Raw genomic sequence first — 20,564 nt, 5'->3', positions numbered from 1 at the left:
CGGGAGAAGAAAATATTTGAAAACTTTCCCTAATGTTTTCATTTAATTTTAGTGTTTTATAAAAGGGTGGATAATACCATTAGTTTAACATTGATCTTTACTTGACTTAGCAGCTTTTTTCTAAGAAAAAACGTGCATTTTATACTTAACTTCTCTTTCTTCTAGAACTGAAAATATTTTCCCAGGGAAGATAAAATTCACTGCCCCTTGGTGTTCGAACGCTTCAAAATGTACTAGAAAGTAGCAAATCAAAGCAATGAAAGAATCAAGGATGCTTTTTTATTTTTTAATTAAGCACGTGTCTTTTTTTTTTCTTTTTTTTTGGCTGTGTTGGGTCTTCGTTGCTGCGCATGGGCTTTCTCCAGTTGCGGCTAACGGGGGCTACTCTTCATTGTGGTGCACGGGCTTCTCATTGTGGTGGCTTTTCTTGTTGCAGAGCACAGGCTGTAGACACGCGAGCTTCAGTAGTTGCAGCACACTGGCTCAGTAGTTGTGGCACGCAGGCCCTAGAGCACACAGGCTTCAGTAGTTGTGGTGCGTGGGCTCAGTAGTTGTGGCTTGTGGGCTCTAGAGCACAGGCTCAGTAGTTGTGGCACATGGGCTTAGTTGCTCCATGGTGTGTGCGATCTTCCTGGACAAGGGATTGAACCTGAGTCCCCTGCATTGGCAGCGGATTCTTAACCACTGCGCCACGAGGGAAGTCCCAAGGATGCTCTTTTTAAAAGAGTAATAAAATCTAACCTCCTAGGCAGGATGGACCCTCTTAGGCTCCAATTTACATATCTACATATATATATGATAAATATGTATAAACATAAATATATCATGTCATTATACATATGTGTGTGTATATATATATGTAGGGAGAGAGAGAGACAGATACAGAGAGACAGCGAGAGAAAAGTAATTAAAGTAGTCCCATTAAAAGGGAGAACTACTCTCAAACGTGGTTCAGTAAAGTGTAAGCTATTTGATGCAGGAAATACTTGTACAGTGAATAGCAAAAGAGTTTGCTCTATAATAGGAGAAGGTAGTAGTCTATTTAAAGTTTTAAAGAAAAACAAGCACACTACCACATTCCTTGGATTTACACGCAAATTAAAATCTATAGTTATCCCAGTGGCTGACAGCAAAATCAGCATGGTAGTCAATAAAACTTGTACTGCTTTATCCAAATATTCAAGTTTTATTTCCACGAAGTCTTTATTTCTTCCCTTATTTTGGTTCTTAGAAAGAAAAGTTAAGACCCTTCCTCTTGAAAATTGGATGTTGTAGGAATAGTCCACATTTTAGTCTGGAATTCCATGTACAAACCCCTGGGTAGAATGAGACCCTGGAAGGGAAATAGAACAGACAGATCAGCTGTTTGAACTTCGACTAAGTTCTAGACCTCCTCACAAAGCACAATTGATGAGAACAAGTCATTTTATGGAGCTTAAAGTAGCCATATAAATGTTTGACTGTGACATTCACTCATTTTCTAGGTAAACACATAACATCTGAACTGGCACCTATCGCTTATAGAAGGCTTGTATGGACTAAGAAACAGAGGTCTCTAATTTGCAAGGCAGAATAAATTCTATAATTTGCAAGGCAGAATAAATTCTAAGATTTTGATAATTGTGAAGAATCGGGGGAAGGAAAGAGAAATTAAGAAAACTGTAACCAAATGAGCTCCATAAATAAAGCAGATGGTCCCTAGGGAGATTAAATAGTACTGTTTTATCCTGGTAAGAAGGAAGGAGTGAAAGAAGAAATTCAGTGCTAACAAAGTTAATTAGCTTAGTTAGCTTTAAGCAATGCTTTCAAAGGTAAGACTTGAACCATTTATGAAGAGATCATTAAAATTTGAAGTCAAAAAATGCACTAAAGAAAAATGTAAACACCCAGCAAAAAACATGTTAAATTCTTCAGACAGTATTAATTGAAAACCAGAAAGGGAAAAAGAAGTGTAACATTCTTCTTAGAGCTATGCTCCTACACAAAAACCTAAATTTTTTTTTTTTTAATATTTGCTACTTGTAACTAGAACAGAATTAAAGGATTATTTTATCTGAAAATAAAGTCTATTAGTTAGGAGTAGATTTGGCTTCCTGTAACAAAAAACAAGACAAAATAAGTGTCTTGGAGAAAATAAAAGTTTGTTTCTCTCTCATCTAAAAGAAGCCAAGAAGTAGGCAGTCTGGGGCTGGGATGGTGACTCCATGATGTCACCAGAGACCTTTCTGCTCTACCATCTTCAGTGGGTCTGAATCTCTAAATTGGTTTTCCGAAAAATGGCAAAGAACAGGTAGCATTCTGATTCCAGCTTGCCTCATACCTCCCATCCCCTCCCCAACTACCATTGCCATAAATATTTCTCTCTCCACTCCTCTTTCATTTGGGGCAAGATCAGACTATGTAAAAGGCCATTGAATTCAGAGATGGGTGCTTTGAAGTGTGCTTCTGCTATGTGATGAGAAGGGGAAACACCAAGGTCAGTGCTATCTGATGTCCCAAGAATGGTAGCCTTTGCATAGCTGGTCCAGTTCAGAAAACGGAAAATGTACTGACATTACAGTCATCACAAGAATGGTCTGAGCACAGCAGGAGGACAAAGTTTTAGAGAGCCAGGGGGAAGTTACTGTGCAGGAATGAAGGGTTATATTATTAACAGAAATTCTGTTGATGAGAGAGAGAGTGCAGGAATACTGCATTATGAAAAAAGGATTACCTTTTTCCCCCAACTTTATTACCCCAGTATATAAAATATATAAAGCCTATTGAAATAAGTCAAGGAAACTGATTATATCAGAAATTGCTTAACATTTGTAGTGGGTTCTATTTTATTTCATTTCTACATGGGGAGGGGGAGGGGAAGGAGACTAGGAGAGAGAAAAATTCTGGGAGGTTTCTCCCAACTTCTGTATTTCGTCACACAAGTCTACTTACAAACTATAATGTAATATCGTAAAATAATAATAATGAAGCACATAAGATATCAGAACATTAATTTCTCATTTACCAAGACCTAATAATGATTTTTTGAAACTATTGAAATAGGCTTCAACTATATAACTATCTCTGTTGAGAATATTAACCTAAAGGAAGTCCTACGTATCCTTCAAAGCAATGTATTTTATGGCAAAATTAAGTTAAAAGATAATGCTCTTTTGCAGTGTCATGTTATTTATCCCACTTATTTTGTAATGTCCCACTCTATAGTCTCATGAATAATAAGCAAGAATAAAAAACTTAGTTAATTCAGCCCCTCATTCTGTCATTTACCAATGCCTATGTTTACCATACAGTGGCTAGAAACTGAGAATCCAGTGTTAAGAAGTTTATTTGTGGAAGGAGAAAGGCAATTAGTACAGAAACATTCAGGATTACAGAGTGATAAGTTGAGATACGCACATAATGCATAGTTGTTTAATAGCTGTTCTTTTCTTTTTCTATAAGGAGAGTCTAAGAGCACTTTCCCCTAAACCCTGGCTAGGAGACTGACCTTTGTGTGCTGTGGCCTTGCCCTCTGACCTCCAGCCTCCGACTGACCGGTGTCACCCAGGGGGAAACCCAGTGAGGTTGGAGAGTGGGAGAAAATGGAGACTGGGGTATTTATTTCTCCAACTCTGTCCCAGCTGGGTCTCTGGGGTTGGCCCGGCCCTCTATTGAGGGCCACAGCTCCTGTAGGTGACCTCTCCTCCCTGCTGCAGCGGCCACTCTGGTTCCAGTACCAGCTGCTGCCCTCGCCCCTTCAGGCCTAGAAGCGGTAAGAATTACTCCCACCCTCCTTAGCCCCTCACTGCTAGCCTCTGAGGGCTCCCACACCCCGTCACTGATTCACTTGAATCTTCCCCACACCTCCATTAGGCAGTTCCTTTTAGAAACTCCCCTCAGCTGCCCCAGGAGTGGGCCATCTGTTTTCTGCTGGGCCCCTGACCGTTATATTAAGTTTACCTTATGTGCATGAGATATATTCAAGTATTTTAAACTTCGGTTTGATTAATGATGCTCTTTGATTAATCAAAGCCCCATCTGGCTTTGGTTCAGCGTATGGATTGGAGCTCTGTGGCTTATTTGTGGATTTAGGAGTTCATTTCGTGTGAAGTCCTTTTAAAAGCTGTGTTAAATCACAAAATCCACAGGCAGCCACCAATGTTAAACATTAAGCTTCACTTCACTTTTGGGGACTCAATTTCCGCAACGCTGAGATACTGGCAAACGAAGGGGGCCTGTGCAGACGATGAGCAGGTGTCCTGCTGACTGGCAGCCTTCGGGACCATTAAGAGGATTATTGTGGAAGGAGAAATGTGCTGGTTAAATAGATTATTTGTGTGCTCGCTTCTCCGGCTGTGCTGACTGACATTTCACTAATCTGTTTAGCAGATTGAAGTTCCAGAACAAGGCAAAAGTAAAAAACACCACAGTCAACAAAGCCAGGTCTGTGAGTAAAATTATGTAATGGATATATTATAATTCTGATAAATCTGCCCGTTTTTCCCCTTTAAGTAACCAGTCATTCTACTTTTAAAGTTAAGCCAGAATTGTCTTTCACAGAAGCTCCTCCATATACGCTGGTCCAGTTGGACAACCATCATAGAAACAGTATTTTTTACCGTGGCACCCAGTTGGGCGAGGAGAAATACTTTCCTGAATTTATATATAGAAAACTTCCAAGAAGCATACAAAATTCTTCAGTAATTTTCTTCCACACTCCATACATTTTTTAAAAATCCTCTTTCTAGTTTGTATATTTTAGTTTCATCGACTTTCTGTGGTGAACTCTGTATAAAAGAACTTTTAAGTTTATAAACTACTTTTTCAAGCATTTGGGTCTGCTGTGCAGATAGCAATAACAATAAATATCATAATAGAAAGCATTAATAGACACTCATTGCCAGGCACTGTTCGAAGCACTTTTCTGTGGATTAATGCATTTATCCTTACCATGATCCTGTAAATCAGCTGAGGAAATTGGGGCACAGAGAGTTAGGTGACTTGCTCCAGGCTGTACAGTTATCAATGGTAGGAGGAAGCAGGCAGTCTGATTCCAGAGCCGTGCCCTTAACTAACTCTTCCTTTCAAGGTTCAAATCCTAGTGTGGGTGAACAAAATAAAGGTAGCCTCTAAGTAGCATTTGAATGGGATTTATTATTGGTCCAGCTCCTGTCACAGAGTCTGCTGTGTATATAAAGATAGTATATAAGTACAGTATTTATAAATATATAAGGTCCTTCCTTGAGTGAATGAGCTCAGAGAAAAATTTAAAAAACAGATTAAATGCAGAGCTGTCTCTCCTACATAATAACAGCATTTCTGGCTGCTTACATCAGAGACAGGAGGTGAGAACTCCACCAATTCCTGGCTGTGTGTCTTCAGGCAGATCAAAAAACTAAATGTGTATAAGGGACTCTTGGGGTACTTACTGAAATGCAAATTCCTGGGCCTCACCCCAAAAGATGGATTCAGTAAATCAGCATTTATAGCAAGAACTCCAATGGGAAACACTGCACCAAGCTTCAGCTTCTTTATCTGTAAAATCACTCCGTCACTTAAATTCATCCATTTCGGCAGCATAGTGACGGCATAGAGCTGTGGTTCTCAACCCTGGCTGCATATTGTCTCCTGGAGAGCTCGAAACACTAATGATGGCTGGGCTGCACCCTCAAAGATTCTGATTTAACTGATCTGAGGGACGTGGCAGCAGAATTTTTTAAAGCTCCCCACGTGGTCTAAAGTACAGCCAGGATTGGAACTATTATCCTAAAACAGTGGTTCTCAGAGTGGAGTCCCTAGACCGGACGGGTCACCATCCCTCGGGAACTTACTAGAAATTCAAATTCTCAGGCCCCCAACTTACTGGATCAGAAACTCTGGGGTTGGGGGCCAGCAATCAGTATTTAGCAAGCCCTCCAGTTGAGTCTGATGCATGTTTGAGTTTGAGAGCCACTGTCCTAGAACAACAGACAACACAATAGTCAGCATGGGTGAGCAGCAATGCTAAAGGAGGCAAACCTCCCTCATGCTCTGAGCAGGGCCAGCATATCGGAAGGGGGCCTGGTAGCCAATTATATTGAATTCCAACTTATTTTAGCCAACCTTTATAGAGAGCTTATCCTGAGCTAGGCACTGTTATAGTTGCTTTCCGCATATAACTCATTTAATCTTCACAGCAACCCAAGTATTATTATTATCCTTGGTTTGTAGCCAAGGGAACTGAAAACACAGAAAGGTTAAGTAACTTGCCCAAGGTCACACAGCTGGTAAATGATGGAGTTAGTTTCCGTACCCAAGCAGTCTTTATTTGTTATTTAACAAATAAAGTTTATTTGTTCCTTTAACCACTCTGCCATGGGGCCTCTCTATCAAGACAAATATCTCAGAGAAAAAAAAAATTTAGCTGCTCTGCCTGGTGAGCTGCCACACATTTATCTCACCAGGGCCAAAGTCCACTCTCCATGGCCCTGTCTTAGAGATTTTATAAACACTGAAAGCCAACTGTTCACTTACTGAAGGTTTGCAGCAACCGTAACTTCTTAAAATATTTTAAAATAACTATAATACTTTTTAAAACTTTGTGTGGGATGTGCACTAAAGGTTTTGGGTGAAGTTAACAATTGAAAGTCACATGTCTTTAAGAGAGGGGAAAAAGACAAGAGAGGCAGAGTTCAAGTGTTACCTGGAGAGATCCCAGTGCCTGGAAAGGTGCTCTGGACACGCATACCCCTCCATACCTGTAGAAAGCACTCAGCACTAACAGATGTATAGCTACCTCGGAAACAAAGCTTCTACACGATAAAGCCATTTAAAACAACCAGTGCTTAACAGATACAACCTTTTAGTTGCCTTTTTTATATTATTTTAAACTTTGGCTTTTTAACTATTATTGTTGTGATGGAAATTATTTCCTCTCATATATATTTCTAACCTCTCTGTTTACTTCGTAACAGAAAGACTATTCTAGTTTTCTGCCAAGAAAAAGCAAGATTAAGAAAGCTGAAGTTGACTGTGGTTTGGGGACCATAAAGGAAGAAGGTCTTTGAAGAGAAAGTCTAACTTTTTAAAATGTTCTCAAAGGCTGTCTTGACCATGAGAGAGCTTGGGGGTTGAAAGTAGGCTTCCTACCACCAGTGGAAGAAATGTGACTCCTTCCCATTTTTTTCACATTAAGATGGACCATATTCATCAAGACTACTTCAGAACTCTGCTCATCTCAAGATTAAAGGGAAATGCAAAATGAAGTTATATAGTTTGTTTTTAGTGACTTATATGTGACAAATGGCAAATCTGAACCAATTAGTACAAAGCTCGTTGGGGTTTTTTTTCCCCTAAGATAGATATGTACCTGGCTTCATGAAACCTTTTATATGTTCTGATATTGCATGAATGAAAGGCTTAATATAAAACACTAAAAATGCATTTTGGGTTAAGATCTGAGGGCATGACTCATCAGCTGTGGCTCTAAGAAAAGGAATCATTGAAAAAGAAATCTGGACTTCACTAATCCATCACCAGAGCAAGGAGTTGATGAAATACCAATTTGTTTCCTTATATAATTCTGAGCCTACCAATATGGATGTGCTCCAAGTAATAGGCTGCCCAGTTCTCTGTTTCTCCACTGTTGTAGTTGTATTCTGTTCTTAGAATACTGAATTCAGCTCAATAGTCATGACACTAGTTTGAATATTTTTATTTTGGAAGCCAATGGGGCCCTGCACTTGATATCAGATACCTTAGCTTTAAAACTATGTATACCTTTTCTCTAGACTTTTTCTTATCCAGTTTCAGTTCATCATTAATTAATAGAATTATATATAGAACTAAGATTGCAGTCAGGGAGAGGGACAGAGGAATCAATATAATTAGGTAAAGTGTGATATTATAATGTTCTTTTCTAACTGGGTTGTGTAACTATATAATAAATATGAAATAGATTCTAGTGAACATAGAATTTATTGATGAAAATTCTGTGAATCATTTTTTGAAGTGTAGAATCTTTTAAAGCCCTATAATATTTATAAAGCAATGTCTCTAGCCATAACTTCTAGCGCCGTAAAGTTTTATATTTTAGGCTGTAGTGGGACATTTTTGCAAGGGGGAATCATAAACATCCCAGATCACCCGTGGTGAGTGTATTAATGGGCTAGGATACATTTTCAGATTAAAATAGAAGCTTATCCTCTATTTCGCCAGTTTAGCAATAGTCAAAGTCTATTTAATAGCAAATGCCTACACTGTATAAGAATCTATTGAAGACCCTAGGAATGCAAAGAGAATTTGTATTTGGGGTGAGAAGATGCATATATTAGATTGAACCATATGTAACTGCTGTTTTGTAGGTCAAAAATAGTTGAATGTTACCCATTTCATATGTTGCAACTTGACACATAATTGCGAGTAATCCAAGACAGCATGGAGTAGGTGTCCAATGTGTAGTGTGGACCTGTGTGTCATAGGAAGTCGGTGGGTGGGGTGAGTCAGGAAGGCCTGAGGGGAAGAGGGACTTTGAAGAAAGAGTAGAGACAAGTAGAGGCAGAGATGGGGGCACACATGTAAAAGGAAAGGATAGACACTGATGGGACAGTGAGTACAGTGTTTAGGGAAGGATAAGCAACTGTGCTAGCAAAGTTTGAGATTAAGGGAGTGATTAGGAGATAAGAGGAAAGAGGGATCAGTATATATGCGTACACGACTGCAGCATCCCTATAATATAATAGAGCAATTTATCCCCATTTGAAGATGGCAAAAATTGAAACGTTGAATTTAATAGTTTTTTTTCCAAGACATTGAGATTATCATCAATATCAGAATAATACAAGTGAAGAAAAATACAAGTGATGAAGTACATTCCACAGTATATAACATGAAGAATAAAGGAACTGAGAGAGCAGAAAATAAAATTCCTCACAGCTATGCAAGAGAAGAAGGAGCTGTTAGCCCCTTTGGGGGTTACTGGGCCTTTCTCTAGATGGCGTTGGGAGTTTCAATCACTTGTGGATTGAAGCACTTCCATCGTTGAGTAAAAAGCCTAAGTTCCACCTGTCAGAGCGTCCTGCCCTGCTGCAGCCTCCGAGAGAAGATGGAGAGTGAGACCCCGTCTCTGCTGGGGGTGATGCCTTCACTCTTCAAGTGCTGTTACTGGGTCGGGACCTTCCCAACAGCACAGCCATCCAGCAGGGGAGAAGACATCATGCAGGGCGTGAGTTATAAAGGTAGGCAACGGTTGAATTCCTTCAAGTAACTCCTAAGGGGTGCAACATGGCTTTGCAAATTAGCATATGGTTTAATCTATAGATTCACCCCTCATGGTCCCCACTCAGCCAGATCTTCTCCTGCTACATCTACATTCACCAACATCACTTCTCTCCACGTGTAGACACATGTATTCGTTTCTGCTGAGGTTTAAACTCCTAAAATAACTGTCATAAGCACTCTGCCCGGGGGCAAACACACTTGGGTTTCAAAATTTCACAAAAATAATTATGAGAAAAAAAGGACAGAGATGATTAAATTGTAGTTAGGCCCAGAGGTCCGAGCCCCTTTGCGTCCCATGGAGGGAAGCACGCGCGGGCTTTGTTTGATGAGCTGACGTGCTTGCCAAAGCCACCAGTATGTGGTGAGCTTATGGCTTGCACAGGTCCCCATGTGGACAATCGGGAAGCAAATTTTATGTGAAATATGTAAACTAGAAATTATCTTACGTTCCCCCTCAGAGTGATTTTAAGAAGAGCTAAGGGATCTTAATTTGCAGAAAACCAAATAGGTTACCCGGACAACTGCTCTACAGACCCCATCAAATATGTGCTCATGTGGACAGATGGAAAACCCATTAGGAAGTACAGCCAACTCTGTGTTCGCACATTTCCAGGAGAGAAACCACATTTGGTGCAAGAGCAGTGCAAAACCACTAGGGTCAGTGCCTTTAAATCAACTGAATGTCTAACCTCTTCTAAAATATTACACAAGGAAAGCCCATATGGTTAGCTAGAGACGACCCTACAAAACGTACATGTGCTGGGCTTCCCTGCTGGTGCAGTGGTTGAGAGTCCGCCTGCCGATGCAGGGAACACGGCTTCGTGCCCCGGTCCGGGAAGATCCCTCATGCCGCGGAGCGGCTGGGCCCGTGAGCCATGGCCGCTGAGCCTGCGCGTCCGGAGCCTGTTCTCTGCAACGGGAGAGGCCACAACAGTGAGAGGCCCACATATGGCAAAAAAAAAAATTTTGTGAAGATGAAAATGAAACCACAGGATCAGTGTTTTGAGAGAAAGAGAGTGGAATTGAGGCCAGTTCTGATAAAATTCACTTCCTGGAGTATATTTCAAGACTAAAAAGATGTGCTTTGCTTCTGTTTGAATGATCACCAGGAGTTTGTTGTGAGACTAAGATGAGAGTTAAGATCCCTCAGCCTAAAATTTCCGTTTGGTTTGAGCCCCTGGGGTGAGCTAAGTGTCATTCTAGGGCTGAAGCGGACCCTTGAACAACACAGGTTGCTGGAATCTTCTAAACTGCCTGTTATCTGGACCAAGAAGACATCTCAGAGCCTTCTGGGATCAGTACGAGCCCTTCCTTGGCTTTTCTTTGGCCAGATGTAACAATCCCTGAACTAGCGTGGTTTCTAAGGAGTGAGAATATTAAAGGGTTAGAAAGAAACCCGGCGCCAGAAAGGAATAGAAAAAGGCAAAGCTAGCCTGGACTTTCCCATGTTATCTCCTTTTACCCTTCCTTGTCCGTTTCTGAAAAAATTTACAAACCTTTGACTTGATGAGTTTCTGGTGCTTGTTTTGAAGTATAAAGGAAATGATCAAATATATGGACATCATAATTTCTTAGGCACTTTGCAGAGTCTTTATTGATGTTTTCTATGATACGCAACAGTGCTGTCTGGGCAATCAATTCTTAGGTGGTTTGGAATCCAAGTTCTCACATAATCCTACACCCCAAGTAAGATGATCCACCACATGCCTAATAGCTCATATCTCATTACTCAATGATTTTGAGATCTGGTGGACACAAGCATAACTTCTCATCAAAGAGCCCCTGTAACCCAGATGCCCAGACATAGTCTTGGCAAGATAGTCTGATTTATGCCTAGTGATGCTACACTGGCTACTCAAAGACTCTTAGCCTATTGAGGGAACTCAGAAGTGATGCATGAAATTTTTCTACCTTTTTTCTTGAAATACTTAAGTACCACCAAGGATGAGAGGCATGATAGTGGAGTGGAAGATTACCCCTCTGACTTGAATTCTGAGTTTGCTTCTGCTTTGAGATAGTAATGTGAGTTTAGGCAATTTACCTATGTGGCCCTTAGTTTTCTCATCTGCGAAATTAGTTGTTAAGAGCCTACATGTGTGCTGCTTTCTTGTTTTGTTTTGTTGGTCAACTTGGTTAATGTGGGAACTATGTTTCCCAGTGCCCCCTCTCCGGTATCATTCCAGTTTAAAATTAGCACAAGGAGGACTTTCCAGGAGAATTGGGAGACAGAGCAAGGCAGAGGCTGTTATCTTCTGACAGTCTTTTCACAATCAGATACAGTGACATGGAAAGGCAAGTTCCTGGCAGTTTCTGGCATGTCCTTGTCCCCCTCCACTTCATGTCCAGTCCTTCTTGCCTTCTAGCCCCGCTGAGCAACACAGCATAGGCCCACCACCAGATGCTTGGTGGGGGACTCACACAGCAGTAGCTGGCTGCACAGAGGCAGCAGGTCCTAAAGATCCCCTTTGTGGTCCCACTTCAGCGGGCCCCCTCAGGCAGACTAGTTTGTAACTTTTTATATAAGTCTCCAGCATCTCCTTCCAAACCTTCACTTCCTGGACTCCTCCCCCAGTTGTGTGAGACGGAATGCCTGCAATAAATCCACTATCCTGTCACACAGATGTTCTCCCTCCCTGACTGAACCCACCTCTCACCAGTCACATTTAAAGGCTTTGCAAAGCAATGCATTTGCTTAAATCTTTGCAAAAGCTTTTCCCTTGCTAACGATCAGTTACTTTACTTTTGGAAGGGAAGGTTAACTAGAGCTAGGCACTATATACATTCCCATCACATACATTATTTCATCTAACGCATGTGTGAAATCCTGTGTGGTTCTGCCATGTGTGGGTAAATGCAAAGAAAAATAACAAATTGGGTTTTCAGCAAGTAGCCAAGCTCGTTCCTTATTCCCGAGGGGTCTAGCTGTTATTATTATTATTTTTTTTGCGGTACGCGGGCCTCTCACTGTTGTGGCCTCTCCCGTTGCAGAGCACAGGCTCCGGACGCGCAGGCTCAGCGGCCATGGCTCACGGGCCCAGCCGCTCCGTGGCATGTGGGATCCTCCTGGACCGGGGCACGAACCCGCGTCCCCTGCATCGGCAGGCGGACTCCCAACCACTGCGCCACCAGGGAAGCCCCTAGCTGTTATTTTAACTCCAGAAATTCAAGGAGACCTATGATGTTTTCTTTGCAATTAACAAAAGACAAGAGATGTCTTTCCGAAAGATTTGCTTGATACTTCATTTCCAATTGTACTGTCTGCTGAAGGAAAATTTTCCTTAGTTTTGCAAATACAATACCTGACACACATACATGATTCATTTTTTTTTTGGTGGTTTAAATGCTTAAACTGTTGGAGAACTGAAATGAACCTAACTCTGGCATAGATAAATATATGCTACCTATCTCTAATCCTGTGACATGCTCACTCCATGGTTATGCCTTGAGAGCTCTCGGTGACGTTAAAAACACCTGATACTTGTTAGCCTGGTGTAGACTAGAGACTGGGGGAAGCCAAGCTTTCTTGGAGCATGTCTCCCTCTGATGGTCATTCGTTAGTACTACCAAAAACTGGAATGCCTTCTGGGAAACAGAGCTCAAAACCAAGAAATGCCCTTTCCTTTGTAGATAATGGTGTGTTTTTTAAACACCTCTCCATTCCAACACATCTCTTTCTGCTGAGACAACTGGTTACACTGGGGTGGTTGCTAGATCACTCTGAGTCTCTTCTGATAAGCGTTCTATTACAAAGTGTTTTTTTTCTGTTTAAAAAAATTGAGGTATAGTAGATATATAAGTTACAGATGTACAACACAGTGATTCACAAATTTTAAAGGTTATACTCCATTTATATTACAAATGTTATTTATCAAATATTGGCTATATTCCCATGTTGTACGATATATCCTTGTAGCTTATTTATTTTAACAATGTTTTTGAAAGACTCTTCTGCATTTTCTAAGACTGAAAAGGAATGTATAATCAAGATGGCCAAAACCCTTCTTTTCTTTAAACAGAAGAAAACCTCCTTAGAGAAAATCCTATGCCAAGCAAATATTTTCTGTCATTCTTTCATTCTTTACTCCTGTGGTTGTATCTGACACAGTGGCTCTTAACCCTGACTGCACATTAGAATTCTCTGAGCACCTTTAAAAACTATGGATGTTGGGCCACACTTCCAAACAATTCTGACTTGGTCTCGGCTAGGGTGTTGGTATTTTTAAAGTCCTGTAGCAACTGTAATGTGCTGCCAGGGCTAAGAACTGCTAAGCTAATAATCTTGAGTACCAGCTATGTGCCACTCATTGTGGTGGTGCTGAGGATTTGATGGCAGGGACACAATTCAGCCACACTGACCTTCTGACATCACTATTCCCAGGCCACACATGCTGTCCCCTCTGTCTGAAACACTCCCCCTGTTTGTTGTATAATTAATTCCTCATCCTGTGTATCTCAGTTAAATATCACTTATTCAAAGGCATTGCTGCCCTTCCATCTAAATTAGGTCCTGGACAGTTTGCCCTCATATAACATCTCTCTTCTTTTACTTCATAACACTTATCCCAGTTATAATTACAGGTATTCCTCCCTGTTGGAACTCTCACAATCAGAACTCAGGACCAAACAGATTTTGGTAATGAGGAAGAAAAGGTAGATTTACCTGAAGGAAATGGAGTTTAAGCTTCAGGGCTCTTGCAGTGGGCTGAATAACATTCCCTTAAAGGTGTCCATGGCCTAATCCCCAGAATCTGTGACTATGTTAAAAGGACTTTGGACATGGTAAAAAGGACTTTGCAGATGTGATTAAAATTAAAGACCTTGAGATGGAGGGACTGTTCTGGATTATCCAGATGTGCCCAACATAATCCAAGGGTCCTTATAAAGAGGCAGGAGGATTAAAGTTAGAGAAGATGCAAGGTTGGAAGCAGAGGTCAGAGAGCTGAAAAGATGCTAAGCTGCTGATTTTGAACATGGAGGAAGGGGCCATGAGCCAAGGATTGTAGGTGGCCTCTAGAAGCTAGAGAAGGCAAGGAAACGGATTCTCAGAGCCTCCAGAAGGAAAGCAGCACTGCTTACACTTAACGGTCTCTATATTTTTTCAGATCAAACAAAAGCAGTAGTTCATGAAGGTGGAGAGATTCATTTGAACAGAAGTAATGAACAGGCTCTTGGATAGTTTGATAAACCAATTAATGAAAAGGAGGTAACTGTATGAACACACTAGGAGAAGGCTGAAATTCTTTGCTGATTTGACACAATTTACAGGCATCAATGAAGATATAATAAACTTAACACACAACCTCAAGGAGGACATCAATGACAAATTGGTTAATAAATGTCATCAATTCAAAGAGTATTTAATATTTATGATTAGTCACTGCACAAGAAAATGTGAAATGCCTGAAATCTTTTTTTTTAATTAATTAATTAATTTTTGGCTGCGTTGGGTCTTCATTGCTGTGCATGGGCTTTCTCTATTTGCGGCGAGCAGGGGCTACTCTTTGTTGTGGTGCGCAGGCTTCAGTAGTTGTGGCTCACAGGCTCTAGAGCACAGGCTCAGTAGTTGTGGCACATGGGCTTAGTTGCTCTGCGGCATGCGGGATCTTCCCGGACCAGGGCTCGAACCCGTGTCCCCTGAATTGGCAGGCAGATTCTTAACCACTGTGCCACCAGGGAAGTCCCTGAAAGCTTATTCTTATGTGAAAGAGATGTGATAGAGGTTTTCTCAAATTTGACAATAATCCTAAACATTTACATGACATTTCCAGGAGCAAACTGTTTGAGTAGTAGCCATTGAATGGAAGGACTTGAGACCCCCAGAGGGTGGCTTGGCTGAGCGAGTATGCTAGAATTCAGGGGAGGGAGGACCACTGTGCAGGTCAAGTCTTCTTGGCTGTAGGACTGGAGTTGTTGGTTAAGCCGAAAAAAAAAAAAAGTTTCCAGTAAATGAACTTCCCACGACCTGCCACCTTTTTAGTTCGGGCTGGACGCATGTTGCATTTCGTCTGGGAATTCTAAAAAGTGGGATGTAAGTATTCAAACCCTTTTAGAAAAAAGCTCAGGGTCATATTTTAGAATTAGAGCAGCCAGTTGGTAGTTGCTATTACTAATACATCAATTTGGATTATAGAGAAGACTTACCTAAATTAGGCCAGCAACTATTAATTGATGCCTACAGCTCTTGGTAAAACTGTCCTTGCCTTTGAAGCCTGCATTTAGCTTAGGGGTGGGATGTTTCTTTAGAAAAAGACGTGAAAAATGCAAAATGATCCTGGACTCAAATCGATGAAACCTCTTTCAGTTGTCTTTCTCTTCTCCCCCGTCGCAGTTTTGGTACTTTGCCTAGTTCACCGCGGTATCACTGAGTTTCTGATTCAGAGCCGGCAGAGCCGCCGTGCGGGCTGCCCGCCTCCAGGGGGAGCACCAGCCGCGGCGCAGTGAGGCCGCTCTGGCCAGCTGGGGCCCCAACTCGTCTCAGTGGTCAGCCTTTTCCCTCCGCCCGCCGCCGCAGGCGCCGCCGACGCCGGGAAGGTGCTGCCGCTGTTACCGCTGCTCGGCCGACTCGAAGGTACCTGGGCCTCGGCCCGCGAGCGGCCTCCGGACGGAAGCCACTGACACCTCTCCCGCCAGCCCCGAAGCACTGGAAAGCATCTGCCCGGGGCCTGGCTGCAGGGAACCAGACCCGTGGTGGTGCGACGGGTGGCTTCCTGGCGGGTCTGTGCCGCTCGCGAGACCTGGGAGGGCCTGCGAGGGTTCTGGGGGTTTTGTGGGTAAAGGCTGCGCGGTCGGCCGCGGCGGGCGGAGCTGGGGCGGGCGTGCTCCCGGGGCTTCGCAAGGTCGGAGGTCCGAGCCGAAGCCCGCGGCCGGCTTCTAGGCGTCGGGCCCGAGAAGGTGCGCTGTGTCTTGCGTTGGCATAGATAGTACGTGGCCGTTTACTAGGCGCCCGTAGTCTAGGCGTAAACAGAAGCTGCTGAGAGGTGAGTGGACTGTCCCGATGGCACACGACCCCGGGTGTCCGGGTTAAAAGACAGCATTGCCTCTTATTCACATGCAATGCTGGAAGCAGATTGTCTTCCAGTACAGTGCTCTGCCTCGAGAAAAACACGTTTATTCTTCAGAACGGTCCACAGTGTTCAGAATTGGCTACAGAACATAACGAGGTAAAAAAATATACCATTGAATAGTAACCCTTCTCACTCTTTAAACAATGACGGTGGTACCAAGGAGCTCCTGGCTTAAAGAGCTGTATTATCAGTGATGTAGAAATTATAGTAATAGCTCTCTTCAGTGCTTACTATGTGTCATTGTGCTGGGTGCTTTAAAACCTAGTACCTTTATTTAATCCTTGTAGCAACCGTAGGAAGTACCATTTCCATTTTACAGGTAAGGAAACTGAGGAACAGAGTCTGAATTTACTTGTCCGAGGTCAGACAGCTAGTAAAGGGTGAGATGGGATTTGAACCTCATTCATCTCCCTTACTCCAGTGCTTCTACTTGTTACCTATCCAAACACGTTCCCTAAGACTTTTATTTGCTTATTAATTTGACTTGAACCAGCTTGAACTGATTTCTCTCAGGTTTAATTTTCATGGCTAAATGCAAGAGTCCTGTACCAACTTATTTTTAGTTTAAAAGGAGTTTAGGGCTTCCCTGGTGGCGCAGTGGTTGAGAGTCCGCCTGCCGATGCAGGGGACACGGGTTCGTACCCCAGTCCAGGAAGATGCCACATGCCACGGAGCGGCTGGGCCCGTGAGCCGTGGCCGCTGAGCCTGTGCGTCCGGAGCCTGTGCTCCGCAACGGGAGAGGCCACAACAGTGAGAGGCCCATGTACCGCAAAAAAAAAAAAAAAAAAAAAGGAGTTTAATGAGAAAAATGTTTACTCATTAAGGAGAATAGTGATAATAAAGTTAAGCATGAACTAGGGCCCTCACTGCTCTGATGCACTTTGATTTGAAGTAGAGTTGGATTTATTTGGTTGTTAATGAGCTTCATTACTTTTCTTCATTATTTGCATTTTGATACCATTTGTAGTGAGTTCACTTTGCCTTTGCAATATTAGGTACAGTAGTGTTGAAGGGAAATGAAAGATTTTTCGATGACAGAAAGTTAATATTTTAGAGGATGTAGGAAAGACTGAAGTAAAAAGGAATTAAGAGGTTTGGGGCATGTTATTTAGAGCAGATTGTGTTACTATATGGAAGAGAAAGATTTCCAGTTTCTGTCAATGTCAGAAGGGAAATGGTATTTCCGTTTGTGGAAAGAAGTTAGATACTGTAGTGTCCTAAACACTTAGCCTTATCAGGATTTAAGAGTTTGCATATTAAGCATTCCCGTAGCAAATGTACACTGAGTGCCTCCCAGGGCCAAGCACTGTTCTAAGCATTGGGGATGCAAGAGGAACAAAAGAAAACAGCATTCTTGTCCTCCGGGAGGTAACATTCCACTGGAGGAAGGTGGGGATGGAGAAGTAAATAAAATACTTTATAAAAATTAAAATATATCCAGTCAGATGGTAACAGTTGCTTAGAAAAAAAATAAAGCAGTGAAGAGGGATAGGGAGCACCAGAGAAGGAGCAGAAGCAGTTTTTTTTGTTTTTTTGTTTTTGTTTTTAACATCTTTATTGGAGTATAGTTGCTTTACAATAGTGCGTTACTTTCTGCTTTATAACAAAGTGAATCAGTTATAAATATACATATGTCCCCATATCTCTTCCCTCTTGCATCTCCCTCCCTCCCACCCTCCCTATCCCACCTCCTAGGTGGTCACAAAGCACGGAGCTGATCTCCCTGTACTATGCAGCTGCCTCCCACTAGCTATCTATTTTACGTTTGGTTTGGTAGTGTATATATGTCCATGCCACTCTCTCACTTTGTCACAGCTTACCCTTCCCCCTCCCCATATCCTCAAGTCCATTCTCTAGTACGTCTGTGTCTTTATTCCCATCTTACCACTAGGTTCTTCATGACATTTTTTTTTTCTTAGATTCCGTATATATGTGTTAGCATGCGGTATTTGTCTTTCTCTTTCTGACTTCCTTCACACTGTGTGACAGACTCTAGGTCCATCCACCACACTACAAATAACTCAATTTCATTTCTTTTTATGGCTGAGTAATATTCCATTGTATACATGTGCCACAACTTCTTTATCCATTCATCCGATGATGGACACTTAGGTTGCTTCCATCTCCTGGCTTTTGTAAATAGAGCTGCAGTGAACATTTTGGTACATGACTCTTTTTGAATTATGGTTTTCTCAGTGTATATGCCCAGTAGTAGGATTGCTGGGTCATATGGTAATTCTATTTGTAGTTTTTTAAGGAACCTCCATACTGTTCTCCATAATGGCTGTACCAATTCACATTCCCACCAACAGTGCAAGAGTGTTCCCTTTTCTCCACACCCTCTCCAGCATTTATTGTTTCTAGATTTTTTGATGATGGCCATTCTGACCAGTGTGAGATGATATCTCATTGTAGTTTTGATTTGCATTTCTCTAATGATTAATGATGTTGAGCATTCTTTCATGTGTTTGTTGGCAATCTGTATATCTTCTTGGGAGAAATGTCTATTTAGGTCTTCTGCCCATTTTTGGATTGGGTTGTTTGTTTTTTTGATATTGAGCTGCTTGTAAATTTTGGAGATAAATCCTTTGTCAGTTGCTTCATTTGCAAATATTTTCTCCCATTCTGAGGGTTGTCTTTTGGTCTTGTTTATGGTTTCCTTGCTGTGCAAAAGCTTTGAAGTTTCATTGGGTCCCATTTGTTTATTTTTGTTTTTCTTTCCATTTCTCTAGGAGGTGGGTCAAAAAGGATCTTGCTGTGATTTATGTCATAGAGTGTTCTGCCTATGTTTTCCTCTTAAGAGTTTGATAGTGTCTGGCCTTACATTTAGGTCTTTAATCCATTTTGAGTTTATTTTTGTGTATGGTGTTAGGGAGTGTTCTAATCTCATACTTGCACCTGGCCAGTTTTCCCGGCACCACTTATTGAAGAGGCTGTCCTTTCTCCACTGTACATTTCTGCCTCCTTTATCAAAGATAAGGTGACCATATGTGCATGGGTTTATCTCTGGGCTTTCTATTCTGTTCCATTGATCTATGGTTCTGTTTTTGTGCCAGTACCATACTGTCTTGATTACTGTAGCTTTGTAATATAGTCTGAAGTCAGGGAGCCTGATTCTTCTAGCTCCGTGTTTTGTTCTCAAGATTGCTTTGGCTATTCGGGGTCTTTTGTGTTTCCATACAAATTGTGAAATTTTTTGTTCTAGCTCTGTGAAAAATGCCAGTAGTAGTTTGATAGGGATTGCATTGAATCTGTAGATTGCTTTGGGTAGTAGAGTCATTTTCACAATGTGTTAAACCAAATAAAGAAAAAGAAAAAGTCTTTTCTTATGCAACAATTAAACTAAAGCGGATGTCTCCTAGCAATAATGGATTCCAGGAAGCAGTGGAGTGATAGCCTCAAAGTGCTGAGGGAAAGTAAGCGTCAGCTACAATCTTGTAATCACATGAACTATCATTCAAAAATAAACTCAAAGTCACTTTAAAATTTCCAAAGACTGAAAGAGTTTACTACTCACGGATCCTCATTAAAGGACTGAAGGATGAACTTCAGTCAGAAGAGTGAATCTACAGGCATGGGATTTTTTTAAAAAGAGTGGTCTGATTGATAAAATGTTGATAATTTAGTTAACCATTCTTTTAAAAATTGGGTTTTTTTTTTTAAAGGTAAAATTAAACGCTAGACAACAATCATGAAATGGAATGTTCTGTAGTGGTTATAGTGGACTCAGAATAAAATTTCTGGATAATTTTAGAATTTGAGAATAAGAAAAATTATTAGCATGTATGTCAAAATAACATGTGTTAGTAATCCTACATTCAGGTGGAATAGGGAATGGCAAATAATTGTTACTATGAAGACTAAATTTCGGAGACTTGCCATACAAGATACCAAAAACTATTATAAAGCCAGAGTAATTAAGACAGTGTGGTATTGACACATATATGTCCCATAGACTGTGGGAACAGAATAGAGATACACATAAACAGAAATTTGTTATATGTTAGAGCCACATTGTCCAGTAGCTACAACTACATAAGGCTTATTTAAAATTTAAATGTATGGTACCTAGCATTAATAACTGCAACACTGACTCTCAGCAGTCTGGTGTTCTCATATTTAGTGCTATTTTAAAGTATTTTTGAAGATATATCTTTGTGGGGTTTGGGGATATTTTTTAAAACCTTATGTATATATGCCTTGGGACATAGCCAGGGAATTATATTTTCTAATTTCAAACTGAATGCTGCTACATGTGTTTTA

At 41.3% G+C, this 20,564-nt stretch overlaps 2 protein-coding genes across 3 annotated transcripts in view; both read left to right on the top strand.

The window, feature by feature from the left end:
• The window catches only part of SNX31 (sorting nexin 31), a gene marked incomplete at its 5' end in the record, with an annotated part of 62,975 nt that extends 55,875 nt beyond the window's left edge, over positions 1-7,100 (top strand). The window contains 2 exons of the mRNA XM_082859140.1: positions 4,366-4,422; positions 6,933-7,100. Coding sequence (XP_082715266.1) covers positions 4,366-4,422; positions 6,933-7,025 — 150 coding nt within the window. The 3' untranslated portion in view covers positions 7,026-7,100. The remainder of the gene's footprint in view (positions 1-4,365; positions 4,423-6,932) is intronic.
• An 8,643-nt stretch (positions 7,101-15,743) lies between these two features.
• The window catches only part of ANKRD46 (ankyrin repeat domain 46), a 37,293-nt gene continuing 32,472 nt past the window's right edge, over positions 15,744-20,564 (top strand). Inside the window, exon 1 of one of the 2 annotated variants that reach the window (XM_082858875.1) lies at positions 15,744-15,805. The gene's annotated coding sequence lies outside the window, so the exon portion shown is untranslated. Of the gene's footprint in view, positions 15,806-15,870; positions 15,952-20,564 lie in introns of those variants that run through there. The other variant, XM_082858876.1, reaches the window with a different exon arrangement.

The sequence above is a fragment of the Leucopleurus acutus genome, assembly GCF_964270905.1.
Source record: "Leucopleurus acutus genome assembly, chromosome: 17".
NCBI lineage: Eukaryota > Metazoa > Chordata > Mammalia > Artiodactyla > Delphinidae > Leucopleurus > Leucopleurus acutus.
The sequence above is the reverse complement of the archived record's forward strand: the minus strand, read 5'-3'. Positions and strand labels throughout refer to the sequence as shown.